This window comes from Microplitis mediator, chromosome 8, assembly GCF_029852145.1.
Source record: "Microplitis mediator isolate UGA2020A chromosome 8, iyMicMedi2.1, whole genome shotgun sequence".
Classification (NCBI taxonomy): Eukaryota; Metazoa; Arthropoda; class Insecta; order Hymenoptera; family Braconidae; genus Microplitis; species Microplitis mediator.
In genome coordinates this window covers 15,800,601-15,822,186 of record NC_079976.1, presented here as the reverse complement: position 1 = coordinate 15,822,186, position 21,586 = coordinate 15,800,601, and the positions used below count along the sequence as shown (strand labels likewise).

The following is a 21,586-nucleotide window of genomic DNA, read 5'->3' as shown; positions in this document are numbered from 1 at the left end:
TGTTCAAAACACATATATGTATCTGTAATTGTTTTTTTTTTATACCATAAATACGTAGAATCATTGAAGGATGTTAACTGACTTAAGTCGGGAGGTTGTTACCTCGCATTATTTTTAACTTCTTCAGTCAGTTACTTCTTAAATAACTTATGAATAACCGCAAGGCGGACGTACACCTGTACGAATTTATATTAAGAGTTAATCATTTCAAAATACCAAACGACCGAGTCGGGAGGTATTTAAAATACGAAGATACTAACGATTAGTTTCATAGAAATAAGTTTAAATAACATTATAGAACGTTGTGTCTCAGGTTAAGGTTAAAATACTAGAGCCAAGAACCTTTTTTTTTTTTATTACAGTATTCAAAATCAAATTTAACCTTTAGTTTATATAGAGTCAGTCATGTTATTAATTTAAATTTATATCGAGCCACTTTATTTATGATCAGAAGTCGCACCGATTTTATTAAAGCGCCGCGACTTACTTAAGTCGGGAGGTGTTACGTTCTGGCTCTAATTAAATTTAAATAAAAATTTTTAGAAATTCTTTTTTTGAAGTCTCGAATTATTTATTCGCCACAGTGGGCGAATAAACGGTTCGACACTTCTTATAATCATAATTAATTAATAAATTAATAAATCGTTACTTTGTTGGCGATATTATTTTTATTCACCGCCAACAATGTAACGGAAATCTCTTGCGATAAGAGAGTCGCCGTGGCTCGCGGATAGTCTAAACAGATGACGATGCATGAGACCCGGGCCACGACGATTCTCTCATAGGAAACCTGAGATGCAACGTTAACAGTTTTGATAATGTATTATACCAAGGAGCGACAGAATCAAGTCAGTCGATCACAAGATCTAATAGAGCTAAGAACTCTATACAAATCCGCTGGCTTGATCCTGTCACTCGGACTTTAAGGCAAAATATATATATATCTATCCGTATTTATTTTTCAAAATACATTTTCCTTTTTAACTTTGGGCGCCGCCACTGGCAGTCCAATATTCTCACCTGCTTTGGGCGCCGACACTGGCAGCCCAATATTCTCACCTGCTTTGGGCGCCGACACTGGCAGCCCAAGCACTTCCTTCCTGACTTCCAAAATTCATGCCGAGAAGCCGAAGGGCAGGTAAAAAGGCCCAATTACGTCGGGTTCTTCGTACGATCCATGAGGATCTCGGTCGTTCAGTTCACCAACGCCGCCGCCTAGAAATCGTTGCCGAGGAAGTTCTTCTCGATCCAGTGACGTTGGTTATTCCAAATTCGGGTATCGCGTTAAGTGAGGTTCGTGAGTTGTCGAGCTCTTGTGTTGTTGAGCCGTCGAGCTCTTGTGGTGTGGTCCAACAGCTGGAGTCGCCCGTCCTGACGGAGGAACGGAGCCTTCAAAGCCCTTCCTGTGCAGAGGAAGATTCACGGACGAACCCAGTCTTCTGGACTGGTATCAGTGAGGGTTGGCAGTTGGATCCAGTGGACGTTCCATCCGTCCATCCACCCAGTGGGAGCATCCCTTTTCACGACCCTCGTTACGGGTACTACTCCGAGGCCTACTTCAAGGCCACCGGCCGAGACGCGTACGCACCAGCGGAGGCGAAGAAGTTACGCAAGAAAGGGATTATTTGGGCTGACTTATGGGGCCCATAATCTCCACCATGGTAAGTCATTAAACTTTTTGCCTAAAATAAGAGAAGGTCAACAGCTGACGCACCTGGGGTCTATTGACACCCTAACGACGTCAACCTGGTCAAATTAAAAATATTCTGTATAATCAATAGATAAGCCAGAATGTAACAGTAAATAAACTGAATTTTTTTTAAATCAACTTATTGTTGTTTTATAAACCTTTTTTTTCGCATGAATTATACTTTTCTTATATATATATATATGTTCAGTCACGAGCTTAATCATTTTGAAAAGCTTCGTGTACTTTCGCTACGTACGGGAGCAGCCGAACTCGCTACTGACTTGAATGTCAGAATAGTGCCGGGTCACTCGCTATCTGGGCCCGACACCTGCAATTTCTTGCTCATGACCGTGTCAAAATGGCATGAGAACCCGCTACCAGCCGGCCAATCAGAGAAATTGGCGGCTAACTATTTCCTGTTGGCGCGCTTTTAAGCCAATGGGAAAATTCGTTACTGCATCCATGCTGCCACGTCACCACCGAGCAACCAAGAAGGAAGAAGACGACGTCTCTATTTCCAATCTACATCGATCAGTACAAACTCAGCTATCCATCCAACCGCTTCGCTCAAATTAATATATCTCTCATGTGATATAAGTCTGAATCGCTTCGCTAAATCTCTGTTTAAATATTCTCAATAATTAGCTAGTATATCAAGGCTACTAATTATTGAGTATCTATTGAATCGTTGCTCGCGTCTTATTAATTATAAATTAATTATCGCGTCATTAACCGCTACCGACCACGTGTCGAATTTATACGCGTATTCGTTTACAGTCGCATTCGCTATCGCGTATCTTGTAGTTGCATTCGCTATTTTTCTCATAGTTTTAGTGTACATATTGTTTAATAAAGATCTATTCTTTTATCTGTAATTTGTGTTAATTGTTAGTTATTGAATTAACCACACCTACACCAGAATCCCACAGAGCATTCGCTCATCTTACAATATATATACTTTTCTTTTTATATATACTTTATACACTTTTCTCTTATTGACTTTTATTTATTAAGCAAAATTTTTTTTTTCTGTAAATAAACTTTTTTTTTTATGTAAATAAACTTTTTTTTTTTTATGTAAATAAACTTATTTTTTATGTTTTCTTAAAAAAGTATATTTTCAACCATTTAAAAATAAGTTAATTTTTTTTTTTATAAATCAACTTATTTTATTTTTATGAAAAACTTACTTTTTACTAGAAAACTTATACTTTTATACTTTTTGTTTCTTATTTGTATGAACTCCTATGGTTAGGAGCTTTGCGCCTTTCAGCAACCAATTTAACGGTTTGGTCTCTCCTTCGACTTTTTTAATGTCGCCCATAGACTTAATTATGAAATGTACCGTGTTACCTGTAATTTAATGTTTTTAATAAAAAACAATACAGAATATCAGTAAGAGCACTGATAAGAAGAATCTTACCCATTATGGATGGAATGCCTGAAATGACAACCGGATCTCTTCTTTTTAATTTACCAGGTCCAAAAAAATTAATAGAAACGTCTAGTTTATGTACACCGTCTGTAATAGAGCAACACGCCTTCTTGGGTCCTGAATCTCCTAAATTTAGAAGCGAGAAATTGCTCTTCAAATAACCACTAGTCCCTGTTAAAATGAAAATCAGTTGTTTAGAAAATATCGAGGGATGTATAAGGATGAATTCTCAAAATTTGTATGATAGTTAGAGAAAAAAATTAGAAAACAAGGTTGACCCTAAGGACTAACAAAAAAACTCTACTGCTTTTAAGCTCGAAAAACTCAAAAACGTCATTATTTACAAACTTTCGAGATCGTCGAAGTCAAAACTTGTGTTGGTTTGTATTTTTCGTATGACTCGTAAACTACTTGATCGGTAGACTTTAAAATCTAGTCAGATCCAAATCTTGATAAGCTCTTTGGATTGCTGTCAAGCACGTATAAATTGGTTGATTCGTTCCAAAGATATCGTACAACAAACATTAGTTTACACACATACACCCACGCATACACACACAGACGCCGTAGAGAAATAGTCAGAAAAGCTTCTTAGGATTTTCAAACGTTGACATTTAATGAATACTTCATTTTAAAAAATCAGACCGAAACCAATAACTTTTTTTTTTAATTTCAAATTTTTAGAATATGAAATGAATAATTACTAAATTATAATTTTAATTACTAAATAAAGTGAGCACTATTTATTACTTACGAAATCTTCTCGGAAAAATGCTATCACTTATTTTTTCAAGTGGAATTACTTGTAAATTATCATTGTTTAGATTAGCAACGCCAATTTTGTACTTTGTTTTATCAATTTGACCCAAATTTTCTACAATAGTAAAATTCATAATTGTAATTTCCGCATTGTTAAAATTATCATGATTCCAACGTGTTGATTTCGAAGCTTTGGCATTTTCTAAATGAATGATCTATAAACATCATAACGATGAGTTTTGATTATTGTTATTATTATTATCATTATTATTGCATAGTGACCATAGATTTTTAGAATTTAATTCCCTGATTTTTTCAGAAATTACAGTCAATTTTTAAATGATATTAAAATTGGATTCGCGCTGCGTAACTTTTTGATCAGTATTGGTAGAATAACAAATTTATCTAATTTTTTCCGTCAAAAAAAAAAAAAAAAAAAAAAAAGAAAGCATAAATTTTTCCAGCTTTGTGACGAAATTCTCTGACTTTTGCTGTATGTTTATAATCCCCTGACAGTTCTAGGATTTTCAGGTTTTCTAAAAATATGGCCACCATGTATTATTATCATTGTCATGTTGTTCATACGTTATGTAAAGCAATTTCTTTCTCTACTCTTCTAATTTCTTTATTCCAGACAACAATTTAAACCCGCATTCCGTCGCCGTTATTCAATGTGAATTGAAATATCTGACTATTTTGTTCTGCTGGTTTAGACGCCTCAATTCCGTCAACAAATCCAATCAATTCACTAAATTCATATTAAAGTTAAATTTTCAAAAAATCCAACATCCCTATTCGAAAGTTCCCATAAAATCCACTCAAATGGAAAAAAAATCCATAGAAATCCATGGACGACAATTGTATTGGTTTCTATGCTGCTTTTAACAATTTTTTCGGATTCTATGGGAACTTTTGAATAGGGATAAGGACGAATACAACAGCTAGTTTAAAAAAAATACGAAAAAGAAAATTAAATATAAAAGAAAAAATAACGTTAAATATTTTAATTTATATTTTTAAAAAGTGTAAACTCCTTACACGTTCTGTTCGGGTTGAATTTTTTCAATTTCGTTCGTAGGAGTTAAATCAATTTTCTCGTCAGTGGCCATAATGTTAATTTCAATATTATATCAAACAATTAAACTTAATCAAATAAATTGAAATAATATCAAAATACCGTTACAATTCCGTTACCTAGCAACCGATATGAAAAATGACAGATTTGAGTCGAAGTTGTCTGATAATAATAATTTATTTGATAAGACAATCATAATTTTTGTTTTATTGAATAAATTATTATGGTTGTTGGCATTTCCAGAAATTTTAAGTCAATTTTTCAATCCGAGTTTTTTTCCGGATTCAAATTATTATTATTTGTATATATATTTAAAATATATACAGCAATAATAATTTACAAATCAACCCGGATGGAAAAAAAATAAATTGAAAAATTGATTTATAATTTCAGAAAATGCAAACTATTATGATAATCGTACTTTTAAATTTAGGGTTAGATTTATTTAAAACCGGGTTTATTTAGATCAGCCTTAGTATACAGATATATCAGCAATAAAACTATCAACTATAATTAAAAAAAATAAATTCGGCCATCAATATATATAATATAATGAATTATTTGAAATAGCTTTGTTTATTTATTTAATATGTAATAAAAAATTATATTTTTACAAACAAATAAATGATCACGAAAATAACTTAATTATAAATCTTTACCGCACGTGTTTTACTGCATGGAGAGAAGAGGTACGAAATACACTCTGGAGGTGAAAAATTACCTATCCAAGTATGATTAGTACCTTTGTGATGTTAAGTCGCATCTATGGTCCAAACTAGAAGATATTTCTGAACGCAGGAGTTGAATATTTCTTTTCCAGAGTGTGTTTCTGAACACGCCCCTAATGTGATATACTTTTGTTGGCAACAGGTAGCGACAGTAGATTGTCACCTCCATGGACCTGACACCAAAAATTAATTATTTTTTTATTTTGATATAAACATCGTTTGTTCGTTGTTTGTTCGTAAATGTTTGTTCAACGATTTCTTTTGTTGCTTGCTCTCCAATACTTTCTTTTAAACTTTCTAATCAAAAAATTTTGCTGTCAAACATCCCCAATTAAATGCAATCAAATTGATGACAATTTATTCATAACTTTCAAATTTTTTTACTTTTGGCTACAAGTTGTTACCAACTTTCCAAGGAAATTAGCTACAACCTAACCATGAACTTGGCACCGAAAATTAATTTTCTTATTGTTCTAATATAAACAAATCTTTTGTTCTTGAATGTTCGTTTAATAACTCTATTTGTTTAAACATTGTTGATTTCTAAAAAATTAAAATTAAAATTTTTCTACTATAGCCGTTCTGTATCTCGAATTACCCCGATAGCCACCTTATCTTGAATTACCTTGATAACCACAAGTTAACTTCAAGCCACTGCCGTATTCTGAAGCCAACTTAATTAAAGGGAAGTTTTGGAGAGTAAGCAGTTACCTCTAAGTTGACAGTAAATTGTATGTAATTTATATTCAATTTGACTACAAGTATTACTTTCAGACAATGACGTTAAGTTGATTGAAAGTTTCACTTCAAATTTACGGAATGTTTTTCTGTCAAATTACATTTAGATGACGGTAGTTGATTTACATCAATTTGCACGCAAGTATTATCCAGCCAAAAGTTATCAGAAACTTGTCGTTAAGTTACCCGAAAACGTTCCACTGTAGAACTTGCTACCCTGATAGCCAGAGTTTCTGATCAGAAAGTTGGTGTACATGAGTTGCAACCAACTTGACGACTTATCTACCCCGATAGCTACACTCAAAATATCATTGCTTACCCTGATAGCCAAGTTGACGGCAATAATCTACTGCCGCAACAACACAAGCTGAAAGTTGTTGACAACTTGTCGTAAAGTTGGTTGCAACTCGTGTACACCAACCTTCTGATCACAAACTCTGGCTATCAGGGTAAGCAATGATATGTTGAGTGTAGCTATCAAGGTAGATTACCTACAGAACATATAAAATCATCCACTATAAACATAGTGCGGTAAAATAAGAAAACTTTTTTTTTTTAACTTATTAAAATAAATAATGTTCAAACAAGAGAGATCATTAAACGAACATTTACGAACAAACGATCTGTTTATATCAAAATAAAAAAATAATTAATTTTTGGTGTCAGGTCCATGGAGGTGACAATCTACTGTCGCTACCTGTTGCCAACAAAAGTATACCACATTAGGGGCGTGTTCAGAAACACACTCGGTAAAAGAAATATTCAACTCCTGCGTTCAGAAATATCTTCTAGTTTGGACCATAGATGCGACTTAACATCACAAAGGTACTAATCATACTTGGATAGGTAATTTTTCACCTCCAGAGTGTATTTCTGAACACGCCCTAGTAGTGCTATACTTTAGTATACCAGAAATCCCAAACGTTAATAACTATATTCGTACCTCTTCTCTCCATGCAGTAAAACACGTGCGGTAAAGATTTATAATTAAGTTATTTCCGTGATCATTTATTTGTTTGTAAAAATATAATTTTTTATTACATATTAAATAAATAAACGAAGCTATTTCAAATAATTCATTATATTATATATATTGATGGCCGAATTTATTTTTTTTAATTATAGTTGACAGTTTTATTGCTGATATATCTGTATACTAAGGCTGATCTAAATAAACCCGGTTTTAAATAAATCTAACCCTAAATTTAAAAGTACGATTATCATAATAGTTTGCATTTTCTGAAATTATAAATCAATTTTTCAATTTATTTTTTTTCCATCCGGGTTGATTTGTAAATTATTATTGCTGTATATATTTCAAATATATATACGAATAATAATAATTTGAATCCGGAAAAAAACTCTGATTGAAAAACTGACTTAAAATATCTGGAAATGCTAACAACCATAATAATTTATTCAATAAAACAAAAATTATGATTGTCTTCTCAAATAAATTATAATTATTAGACAACTTCAATCTGAATTTATAATTTCTTATCTCGGTTGCTCGGTAACGGAATAAATAATTCAACTATTTACATTCCTCTTCAATTTAATTTATATTCATATTATTTGAATTTATTTGATTGAGTTAAATTGCTTGATAGCATTGAAATTAACATTATGGCTGCTGAGACAATCGATTTAACTCCTACAGCGGAAATCGAAAAAATTCAACCCGAACAGAGCGTGTGAGTAGTTTACACTTTTTAAAAATATAAATTAAAGTATTTAAAGTTATTTTTTTTTTTATTTATATTTAATTTTTTTTTTTAGCCTAGCTATTGTATTCGTCCTTATCCCTAATCAAAAGTTCCATAGAATCCAGTCAAAAGGGTCAAAAGCCGCATAGAAACCAATATAATTGTCGTTGATGGATTTCTATAAGGTTTTTTGACCCTTTTGAGTGGATTTTATGGGAACTTTCGAATAGAGATGATCGATTTTTCAAAAATTTAACTATATTTTATAAATATTCATTTGAAAAATTTCAAAAATGTAAATAAATCACATTAATTCTAGTGAACTGATTGGATTCGTTGACGGCGTAGAGGCATCTAGATCGGTTGGACAAAGTAGCCAACTATTTAAATTCACATTGAATAACGGTGACGGAATGCGGGTCCAAATAGTTGTCTGGAATGATGAAATCGCGCGAGTGGAAAAAGAAATTGCTTTAGATAACGAATAAAAAAGATAATAATAATAATAATAATAATACATGGTGGCCATATTATTAGAAAACCTGAAAATCCTGGAACTGTCAGGGGATTATAAACATACAGCCAAAGTCAGAGCATTTCGTCACAAGGCTGGAAAAATTTATGCTTTCTTTTTTTTTTTTTTTTTTTTTTTTGACAGAAAAAATTAGATAAATTTGTTATTCTACCAATACTGATCAAAAAGTGACGCAGCGCGAATCCAATTTTAATACCATTCAAAAATTGACTGTAATTTCTGAAAAAATCAGGGAATTAAATTCTAAAAATCTATGGTCACTATGTAATAATAATGAAAATAATAATAACAATAATCAAAACTCATCGTTATGATGTTTATAGATCATTCATTTGGAAAATGCCAAAGCTTCGAAATCAACACGTTGGAATCATGGTAATTTTAACAATGCGGAAATTACAATTATGAATTTTACTATTGTAGAAAATTTGGGTCAAATTGATAAAACAAAGTACAAAATTGGCGTTGCTAATCTGAACAATGATAATTTACAAGTAATTCCGCTTGAAAAAATAAGTGAGAGCATTCTTCCGAGAAGATTTCGTAAGTAATAAATATTGCTCACCTTATTTAGTAATTAAAATTATAATTTAGTAATTTTTCATTTCATATTCTAAAAATTTGAAATTAAAAAAAAAAAGTTATTGGTTTCGGTCTGATTTTTTAAAATAAAGTATTCATCGAATGTCAACGTTTCAGAATCCTAGGAAGCTTTTCTGACTATTTCTGTACGACGTCTGTGTGAGTGTATGTGTGTGTGCGTGGGTGTATGTGTGTAACCTAATGTTTGTTGTACGATATTTTTGGAACGAATTAACCAATTTATACGTGCTTGACAGCAATCCAAAGAGCTTATCAAGACTTGGATCTGACTAGTCTACCGGTCGAGTAATACGAAAAATACACACCAAAAAAATTTTTTTTCATGTAACTCATAAACCATTTGTTCGATTTGATTAAAAAAGTAATCAGTTTTAAGTCTTGATGAGCTCTTTTAATTGTCACTAAGCAGATATAAATCAGTTGATTCATTCTAAAGATATCATACGACGAACATGATTATTGGCTAATTATTTTTTTGTTAAACAAAAAAATAAACATTTTTTTACTTCCGCGAGCTCGAAAGTTTGCGAATAATGCCTTTTCTGAGTTTTTGAGCTTGAAAGCGGTGGAGTTTTTTGGTTGGTCCTTAGGGTCAACCGTGTTTTATGATTTTTCTCTGAAGTGCTTTTCTTTTAAACAGGGACTAGTGGTTATTTGAAGAGCGATTTCTCGCTTCTAAATTTAGGAGATTTAGGACCCAAGAAGCCGTGTTGCTCTATTACAGACGGTGTACATAAACTAGACGTTTCTATTAATTTTTTTGGACCTGGTAAATTAAAAAGAGGAGATCCGGTTGTCATTTCAGGCATTCCATCCATAATGGGTAAGATTCTTCTTATCAGTGCTCTTACTGATATTCTGTATTGTTTTTTATTAAAAACATTAAATTACAGGTAACACGGTACATTTCTTAATTAAGTCTATGGGTGACATTAAAAAAGTCGAAGGAGAGACCAAACCGTTAAATTGGTTGCTGAAAGGCGCAAAGCTCCTAACCATAGGAGTTCATACAAATAAGAAACAAAAAGTATAAAAGTATAAGTTCTTTATCTATTATTATTGAATTCGGGTCCATGCTTGTTAATTAATTAATAAATATCAGGTTGATCAGACCAAAAACGCAATGTTGACAATTATTTCACACTTTATTGCAACGTTTCGTCGGAAATCCCGACTTCCTCAGGCAATCTACAAAACCATACATCAAATAAATACATTTATAAATATCCTGTCAAAATTACAAATTGTCAAAACATTCTGTCATAAATATTATTTTTTCTTTTTAAAATAAATACAAAATTTGAATGAGATAAATTTAGAAAAATTTTTTTAAAAAATTACATAAAATGTTTTCTCAAAGTTATTATAAATAATTAAATGTAACAAATATAATTACACACTTAGATTGTCAGCATACCATGAGACATGAGTATCAACACGTTGTTATTATAAAACGGCCCTGCTGGAATCAGGTTAAGCACACGCATGCTTCTGATCTATCTTGCTACTCCAATACTTATTCATAGTAATGTGATTTTCTTGTTGTTGTACTCATATAATTCTTATTAATTATTATTACTCAATTAATATGTGCAAAAATATCAATTAATTAACAACATTCTTTACAATTATGAACAGCTGTATACTCCCAGTGTGTTGACATGACTAAACTCACTCACACGCATGCGCGGATCTGCTGACTTTAACCGCTAGTTTAAATTTAAAGAATTATCCGTAATCCCTGTTTTTATTTTAATATCTCAAAATTAAATTATCGTAAATGCAATTTAGCCCTTCCGTGTCAATTTTCAAATTAACAGTATTACTCAAACTAATGTGAATCATCTCTAAAATATTGCGTTTAAATCTATTCTTTTCCATGTCTAAAATTTTTACATCATCAAACCGAAACTGATGACCTGTATCGTAATGATGTAAAGACAGAGCTGTCAACTTATTAATGTTATTATTATTATTATTGTTATTACCATTATTGTTAATATTATTATTCCTATTATTATTATTATTCACATTGTTTCTGCAGCTGTACTCATGCTGATAAAGCCTTTTGCCTAAATACTGCTTCGTTTGACCAATATAAGTTTTTTAGTAAAAAGTAAGTTTTTCAATAAAAAAAAAATAAGTTGATTTATGACAAAGGAAATAATTAAAAAATAAAAATCAACTTATTTTATTCAAATGGTTGAAAATATACTTTTTTAAGAAAACATGAAAAAACAAGTTTATTTACATAAAAAAAAAAGTTTATTTACAGAAAAAAAAATTTTGTTTAATAAATGAAAGTCAATAAGTCAATAATATAAAGTACGTATAAAAAGAAAAGTATATATATATATATAAGAAAAGTATAATTCATGTGAATTAAAACTTATCGATAAAAAAGAACGTTCTTGAGCAAAAAAAAGGTTTACCCGAGAAAAAATGATTTTGCCTAATCATATATGATCATGCATAATTGTCTATATATGATCAGATCCAAAAATTGGCCAGGTCTGATCATACATAACTTGATCTGTTTATACATGATCATATATGATTATATATAATCATGCATGAACGAATAGTCATTTTTAGAATCTCATTTAGAATATCTGTAAATTATTAATTAAGTAGTTTAATTAGGATTTATTGTCTTCATCAATATCAATGTCGGTTAAAATTAAATAAAAAAAAAAAAAAAAATTATTAACCATCGACAATTATTTTACTACGAGGTCACCCATCCAATTAATGTCCAACGCCGATGCTGCTTAACTTTGGTTATCGATGGTTTGCAGTCTGATCCTCTAGTCTGTTATACACTTACAATTAAGAAACGTTTATGGCATTACTTAACTCAAATAATCAAATTGATACTTTATACTTTTAAATTACTGCCGAAACCTTTGAACATTTTTTAAGTATTGGGAATTTAAGTTTGATTGATAGTTGACAGAATAAAAATTTAATAACATTGATATTAAAAAATTGTCATATTATTTAATATATATATATATATAGATATATATATATATATATATATATATATATATATATATATATATATATATATATATATATATATATATATATATATATATATTAAAATATTTATAGGTTTCATATCAATGAAATCTGATCAGATTTAATCATAGACATATAAAACTACATATAGGTTTATATCAGTCACGTCTGATCAGATCTAATTATATATAGGCCTATATCTAATTATATATGGGTTTTTATCAATCATGTCTGATCAGATCTAATCATGTATAGACTTATATATGATCATATATGGGGTTATAACAGCTAGGTATAATTATATCTAATTATATATAGACTTATAGATGATCAGATCTGATCATATATAGACTCATATATGGTTATATATGGAGTTATAACAGCCAGGTATGATTATATCTAATTATATATAGACTCATATATGATCAGACCTGATCATATATAGACTTGTACATGATTATATATGGGGTCATAACAGCCAGGTATGATCAGATCTAACTATATATAGACTTATATATAAATAGATCTGATCATATATAGACTTATGTATGATTATATATGGGGTCATAACTGCCAGGTATGATCATATCTAATTATACATAGACTTATATATAATCAGATCTGATCAGATCTAATTATATATAGACTTATATATAATCAGATCTGATTATATATAGACTTATATATGGGCTTATAACAGCCAGGTATGATCAGATCTCATTATGTATGGGGCCATATATAATTATATATAATTATATATGACCCCATATATAATCATGCATGATTATACATAACTTCATATATGATTATATATAATCATATATGATTAGGCAAAATCATTTTTTCCCGGGTATAAAACAAAAATAAGTTGATTTAAAAAAAAATTTAGTTTATTTACAGAAAAAAAAAAAATAAGCTTATAATTTAAGAAATGTTTATTTTTTTTCAAAAGTACGTTTTTTGTTAAAAAAAAAAAAAAGGATTAATTGAAAATAAATTTAATTACAAAAAAAAAGTTTATTTACAGAATAATAAGTTTATTTACAGAAAAAAAAATCTGGACGTCGGTTGGCCCTGCGGGCCAGCCCCAAAACTTCCCGCTGTTCGCGAGCTCAAGGAGCTTGAAAACATCACTGTGAATATATTTTCGAGCTCTTCGAGCTCGAAAATGCTGTTATATGCCATCATTTTATTATGAGCCTTTTAATCTCTAACAAGTTACGTTTTATGCTAGAGTTTGAAATGTTAAGAATCGAAAATCATTAATGAAGAAGCGGCTTTTAAATTTTTATTATCGATTATGTTCTCTGAAATAAATGTATTGAGGCAGAAATCAATGTCAGTGATCAAAATCGTGATTTGAATACGTTTTGACTTAGGTCAGAGCAATAATAGATAGAATATTCGAGAAAAACATTAACGACTGGGTTTTTTCAATTTTTTGCTGACGATATCTTTAAAACTAAGGAACAAGTTATGTGACATTATCTGATAATCGAAAGAGACTATAAAGAGAAAGAGTTGGTATGATTTCAGACACATTTTAGCACGTTATATTTTGATTTATCCGGAAAAAATATCATTTTACGTTATTTTTTTAACTTTTCAGCGCCTATATCTTTTGAACTAATCAACCGATTTTGACGTTTGAGGTGGCAATCAGCGCGTTTTCTTGAACTCTACAGTCGATTAAATTTTGAAATTGATCGGATGACTCACTTCAAAGATAATCGAAAAAAAACGTTTTTTACCATTTCTTTCGCCATCGATATCTCTCGAACAAATTGACCGATTGAGATGGTTAAGGTGACATTCGACGCGGCTTACAAAGTTCTAGAGCTGATTAGATTTTAAAATCAATCGTTTTCGTCGTTTCTTAGAAATCACTAAAAAACTAAAAAAAAAAATTTTTTTTTTTCATTAATTCGCCAATATCTTCGAGTCTACTTAATCAAATGATTTGAAATTTTCAGGAAAGTTGCGGGCCAACAAGCTCTTTCGATTGCCACCTCAACCATCCAAATCGATTCATTAGTTAAAAAGTTACAAAGAGTTTACACACACACACACACACACACACACACACACACACACACACACACACACACACACACACACACACACACACACACACACATACATACATACACTCGGACATCATTCTGAAAATAGTCAGAATAGCTTCCTGGGACCTCAAAACGTCGACATCTGATGAAAACTCGACTTTCGAAAATCGGGGTGAAAACAATAACTTCCCAATTTTTCGAAAATCGTCGATTTTCTTAGCGGGAAGTTAAAAAATTTTGTTTAATTGATAAAAGTCAATAAGAGAAAAGTATATTCATGCAAATTAAAACTTATCGATAAAAAAGAACTAGTTCATGAGTAAAAAAAAAGGTTTATAAAACAAAAATAAGTTGATTTTAAAAAAAATTTAGTTTATTTACAAAAAAAAATAAAAAACAATAAGTTTATCAATTGATAAATTTTTAACTCTTTTAAAATTAAGTTTTTTGTTAAAAAAAAAAGTATCAATTGAAAAAAAAGTTTATTTACAGAATAATAAGTTTATTTAGAAGTAAATAAGTGTATTTACAAGTACATAAGTTTATTTAAAAAAAAATGGGTTTATTTACAGAAGAAAAGTTTTTGTTTATAAAATGAAAGTTTATAAAAGAAAAGTATATTAAAGCGAATGAAAGCTTATCGATAAAAAAAGAAATTTGTTCATGGATAAAAAATTCTATTTATAAAATAATAAAAGAATTAGTTGATTTAAATAAAAGTTTAGTTTATTTACAAAATACAAAAGAAATAAATTTATAAATTAATAAATATTTATTTTATTTCAAGAGTAATTTTTTTGTAAAATAAAAAAATATTAATTGAAAATAAATTTAATTCTAAAAAAAAAAGTTTATTTACAGAATAATAAGTTCATCTACAAGTAAATAAGTTTATTCAAGAAAAAATGAGTTTATTTACAAAAAAAAAGTTTTTGTTTAAAAAATGAAAGTTAATAAAAGAGAAAAATATTGATACGATTTAAAACTTATCGATAAAAAAAATTTGTTTATGGGTGAAAAAAAAAAATTAAGTTGATTTTTCTATTAAAAATAAGTTTTTGGCTAAAAAAAAAAAAAATATTAATCGAAAATAAATTTATTTATAAAAAAATAAGTTTAGTTATAAAATAATAAGGTTATTCACAAGTAAATGTGTTTATTTACAAAATATTAAAATTAGGTTTGTACTAACTTCACTCTATAGATATTAAAAAAAAAACATTGTAATACTAAATGTCATAAATTTGAATATTTATTCATAACATCTTAACGGAAATATTATTCATATAACATTTAGAAAAGAAATAAATAAACTAATTGAATAGACTGTTATAATAAGTTGAATTACTTTACCAAAAATAAAACCGAAAAAAATATATAGTAACAATAATTTTTGACAATTGATCACGGTAAGAAACTAATGTTTTTTTCTATATTTTTCTAATTAAAATATCAAGATGTCAAGATATTTGTAATTTTGTAATAAAATCTAAAAAATATTTTCTTTTATGAAAAATTTAATTTTCTATAATTATCAGCTATTTGAATTTCATCATGTCCCCAATCCATAGATATGATAATGACTAACTCTAATTCAATAGACTTCATACTTTTAATTTTTCGAAAAACTAGAACTCTTAAAATTAATTCCGATACAACTTTTAATTTAAAGATAAAATCTAAAAAATAGTTTTATGTGAAGAATTTAAGTTTTTATAGTTATCAGTTTTTTAAATTTCATTAGATCTACCCTAGTAACACGTGTTTGAACAAGGTTCTGGAGTAAGTATCTTAAGTAACCCCTAACTACTAGTGTCTTCTTCTTCGTTTGTGTCTTTTACAAGATCTTTCATCATTAAACATATGTCAAGGTATGGTACATAAGATTTATTGAATATATCTTGAACATAGTGCCATGAAAAAGTGACGGACGCATTTCTTGCATCAGCAACTTACGTAGGTACAGGCATGTCTTGTTCAATATCTGGAATTGACTTTGAGCTTTGCGCAAATCTTGAGCAAGCCACGCGCAACTGTTTTCAACGATAGTCTTCCTCCCAAATTGAATTATAATCTGGCACGAATTTGTTGTATAAGGCTTGCATTAGACTTGAATTTAAATCTGGTTACAAGTATCTGCAGTAAGACACATACGTAGGAAAAGACACTAACACCTATCGATCTTGAGTGCAGACTTGAAAAAAGAATCGAAAAAGATTGTTATATGGGATACAATCCATAGAAATGGACAATCCCTTCAACCCCGAGTTCAAGAGACTTAATTCCTGTAATTTATCAAAAAAAAAATTCTTACAATTAATTTTAATGAAACTTTTCATTTTATAAGGAAATTTAAAGAAAAGTTTTCTGTAGAGAATTCAATTCTTTTTAATTGACATTTTGTTGAACTTCATTTTGTCTACAATCCATAGAAATAAATAATGATGCCAAGCACTAGATCAGTAGACTTAATTCTTTTGATTTTTCTTAAAATTCAAACTCTGAAAATTTATTCCGGGAACTTTTTGATTTTACGGAGAAATTAAATGACTAGTTTTTCATGTAGTATTTATTTTTCTATTATTATCGTCTTTCCGAATTCCATCACGCCTCTAATCTATAGAAATAACAAATGACTCGACGCAAGCGTTCAGTAAATCAAAAATTATTCTAAAAATTATACTATTGGAATTAATTCCGACGGAACTTACAATTATAAAAGGAAACTCAAAGAACACTTTTTTTGTAGAGAATTTAATATTCTATAAATATGGTATTTTTGAATTTAATTTGGTCCAGAATCTATAGGAATGGACAATCACTCCATGCATCGGTTCAGTAGACTTGCTTTCTATAAATTATCAGAAAAATCAAACTATTGAAATTAATTCTGCCGAAACTTTCAATTTTGATAGGAAATTTTAAGTACACTTTCTTGTAGAGAATTTAATATCCTATAATCATCAGCTTTTCGATATTTATTATGAATGGACAATCACTCCATGTATCGGTTCAGTAGACTTACTTTCAATTTTTAAGTTATTTCATTTTTTGTTCAGTAGACTTACTTTCAATTTTTAAAATACTCAAACTATTTGAATTAATTCCGATGAAACTTTCAATTTTAGAAGGAAATTCAAAGAATACTTTTTTGTAGAGAATTTAATGTCATTTAATTAATTCCGACGAAAATTTGAATTTCATGCTCAAAACCTAAAAATAGTTTTTTGTGTAGAGTTTAATATTCTATAATTATCAGCTTTTGAAATTCCGACATAAAATCCAATGAAAGCAACAAGATAAAATTCTACAATAACAGGATTTTTATGTTAGAGTAACTGAAAGCATTTTATCCTGTTGCTTCTACAGGATTTTGTCTGGTACTCCCACTGGATTGTGTGAATTCAATTTTCTACAACTACCAGCTTTTTAAATTCTGACACGCCTCTAATCTATAGAAATATATAATAAGTCCAAGCATGAGTTCCCCTGATTCAGAAATCTCATTTGAAATGATTCAATCTATGCTAAAGTGTATATCTATATATAGTAAATTTTACCAACTTTAAATTGTTTCAGATCATGTTTGAATTATTTCAAATTAGTTTTCTCAATCAGGGTCAGTAGACTCACTCTCTACGAATTATCAAATACTCAAACTATTGGAATTAATTCTAACGAAATTTTTAATTTAACGATAAAATTAAATGAATATTTTTTTTTAGAGAATTTAATGTCCTATAATTATTAGATTTTTAAATTTTATAAGGTCTACAACCAATAGAAATAGACAACCACTCTAAGCACCAATTCAGTAAACTTGATTCTTTAATTTTTCCAAAAAATTAAAATCTTAAAATTTATTCACCTAAAAATTTGAATTTGCCGATAAAATCCTAGAAATAGTTTTTTATATAGAATTTGATTTTCTATAATTATCATTATTTTAACCCTTTCTCAGTTGACCTTGAGTCCCTACTCTTAATTTGAATCGTACGTCTTTGTCTCAAAGTGAGAGAGCGCTACCCTGTTTAGAAGAGAAGGAGTAGAAAAAATAGTATAGTGCCGGATAGCTCAACTGGTAGAGCATTCGGCGTGATACCGACATGGTCTGGGTTCGTTTCCCAGTTCGAGCTATCTATATTTTTCTCAATAAATTTTTTTATTGAGAAGGTTCGCATGTTTAGGTTGTCACTATGTTTAAAAATAGTCGACTTGACTCCTTTAATTTTTCGAAAAAATTAAAATCTTAATATTTATTCGGACGAAAATTTGAATTTACCGGAAAAATGGTAGAAATAGTTTTTTGTTCAGAATTTAATTTTCTGTAATTATCTGGTTTTTTTTTTCTGTCTCGTCTATAATCTATAAAATATAATGACTCTCAGCGTGAGTTTAGTAGACTCACTCTCCATGAATTATCAAAAAACTCAAACTATTGGAATTAATTCTGATGAAACTTTTAATTTTACAAGAAAATCCAAATACTACTTTTTTGTAGAGAATTCAATTTTCTATAATAACAGCGTTTTATATTTCGTGACTTTTCTAATCCATAGAAATATATGATGACTCTGGCAACAATGTCAATTGACTATTAATAGACTTATATCCAACGATTTATCAATAAACTTAAAATTCACAGCCATGTAAATAGTGGTAATTTAAATTAAAATTTAAATGGTAAATAGGGGTAAAAAAAAAATTATACATAATTATATGCAATTTATATCTAATTATATATAGAAAATATTATTCCAAATAATCATATGTAATTGTATATAATTACATACAAGTATATATAATCATATCATTTTACAAAGAATAATTTTACTGTTTTGTAATAGATCAATATATATTGTCCACTATAAAACACATGCATTTCAAAAGACATAGAGCCCCTTTGATTTCTTCTTAATCCTCGAAATTTGTATTAACTGTAAATATAAGAAATAATATTTAGCTATACATAATTATATGTATTTCTTTTTACCCGAGTATACATTTAGGTTTAATTGAAAATGCCGAAATTAAAACGTAAAAGTCAAGATCAAAGAAGAAAAACTAAATCAATGTCCCAATGGCAATTAAGGAAAGAAGATCATAATGCAGATATGAATAAAAATGATATTAAAAACAATGATAAGAACGAAGATAGTGTTATTTCATCAGAAAGGTTAAGACAACAGAAATATCTATCGATTAAGAAGAATTTAATAAAACATAAACAAAGAATGAAAAATTATTATAATTCAATCCAATTTAAACTTAAACATAAAATTAATGAGAAAATTAGATTAGCAAATATTGATGAATATGAAGCTCATTTATCGAGGTCAAGAATTTATCAAAGGAAAAGATTACAGGATCAAGAAAAAAGAAAAAAACATCAAGATAGACTCAAAGAATCTCAAAATAAGAGATTACAAGACAAAGATCAGAAAGAAATACATCATGAGAGACTCAAAACTTCTCAAAAAAAGAGATTAAAAGACCCAGAAAGACATAAAATACACTTAGAAAGACTCATTGTGTCTCAACAAAAAAGATTACAGGATCAAGAAAAAAGAAAAAAACATCAAGATAGACTCAAGGAATCGCAAAAACAGAGATTACAAGACAAAGATCAAACAGAGATACATCATAATAGACTCAAAACTTCTCAAAGAAAGAGATTAGAAGACCCAGAAAGGAAAAGAATGCACTTAGAAAGACTCAGTATCTCAACAACAAAGATTACAAGATCTGAATCAAAGAAAAATACATCATTACAGGCTCAAAATTTCTCAAGCTAATAGATTGGAAAATCAAGAGAAAAGAAAAATACATCATGATAGACTCAAATTTTCTCAAAAAAAAAGATTACAAGACCAAGAAAATCGGAAAATACATAATGAAATAAATAAACAATGTCAAGAAATGAGAATGCTTGACGACAGAAAGAAAGAAATACACAACAAAGTAAATGCAATGTGTCAGAAAAAAAGATTACTTAGTATTGAACAACAACAAAAACATAATAACAGACTAAAAATATCTCAAAAATTGAGATTACAGAACAAAGATAAAAATCTTTTGCATATAAGTCGTGTTAAAAAGTGTAATTTATTAAGGAAAAAGGAGCTTGAAGCTGAACAACGAAAAATTCTCTTTGAAAAATTTGATTTATCGAAAATAGAAGGTCCTATTTATAAATGCTCGTCTTGTTGTCGTTTGTGGTTTAAAACCTCAGTTAAATTTTTTAATAGATGTCATTTAAACAATTGTAAATTATCAATTTTACAATCAACAAGTAAAATGTTGAACAACTCCACTGTAGGATATTTATGTGCAAGTTGTGAAAGAGCAATTAAAAATAACAAGATACCTAGTTTATCAATGCATAATAATGAATTAATATTTCCAAAAATACCTGAAGAAATCGAAACATTAACTGATTTAGAAGAAAGATTTGTATTGCCTCGAATTCCTTTTATGATGATTAGAGCTGTAATAAATGATGGACAATATTTAGTTAAAGGTCGAGCTGTTAATGTACCGACAAGTGTTGAGTCTTCTGTAAATATTCTTCCCAGAGTGCAATCAGAAGCTATGTTGATCCCAATTTGTTTTAGAAGGAAAAGATCATTTAAATCAAATGTTATATTCGAAAATGTTCGACCGAAAGCAATTAAGAAAGCAGCTGAAATATTAAGAAATTCAGAAGTTTATAAGCACTGTAAAATAAAATTAGAATTTGATAGAATTGAAAAAATTCATAATTTTAAAGTTAATAAAAATAACAACAGCAACAATAATAATAATAATAATAATAATAATAATAATAATAATAATAACCCTGATTGAAAAAAATGATTAAAAAGTATTTAAAATGATTTGTTTTTTAATCATTTTAAATACTTTTTAATCCTTCAAATCATTTCTAATCCTGTCTCTTATGGACATTTAACGTGTGAAATCATTTTTAATCATTTTTTTTAATCAGGGAATAATAATAATAATAATAATAATAATAATAATAATAATAATAATAATAATAATAATAATAATAATAATAATAATAATAATAATAATAATAATAATAATAATAATAATAATAATAATAATAATAATAATGATAATAATAATAATAATAATAATAATAATAATAATAATAATAACCGTGCGAAAGTACTCCAGATGCAGCTACCCGACACATCGTGTAGGGTGTGTAAGCAACATCCTGAG

General features: G+C 28.8%; 1 protein-coding gene across 1 annotated transcript; it reads left to right on the top strand.

Annotated features, from left to right (window-relative positions):
• Positions 1-8,998: 8,998 nt before the first annotated feature.
• On the top strand, positions 8,999-10,446 carry LOC130673710 (uncharacterized). The gene is made up of 3 exons (XM_057478860.1): positions 8,999-9,209; positions 9,910-10,092; positions 10,163-10,446. The coding sequence occupies exons 1-3, from the start codon at positions 9,071-9,073 to the stop codon at positions 10,300-10,302; spliced, it is 462 nt and encodes a 153-aa protein (XP_057334843.1). The 5' UTR covers positions 8,999-9,070; the 3' UTR covers positions 10,303-10,446.
• The last annotated feature ends 11,140 nt before the right edge of the window (positions 10,447-21,586 follow it).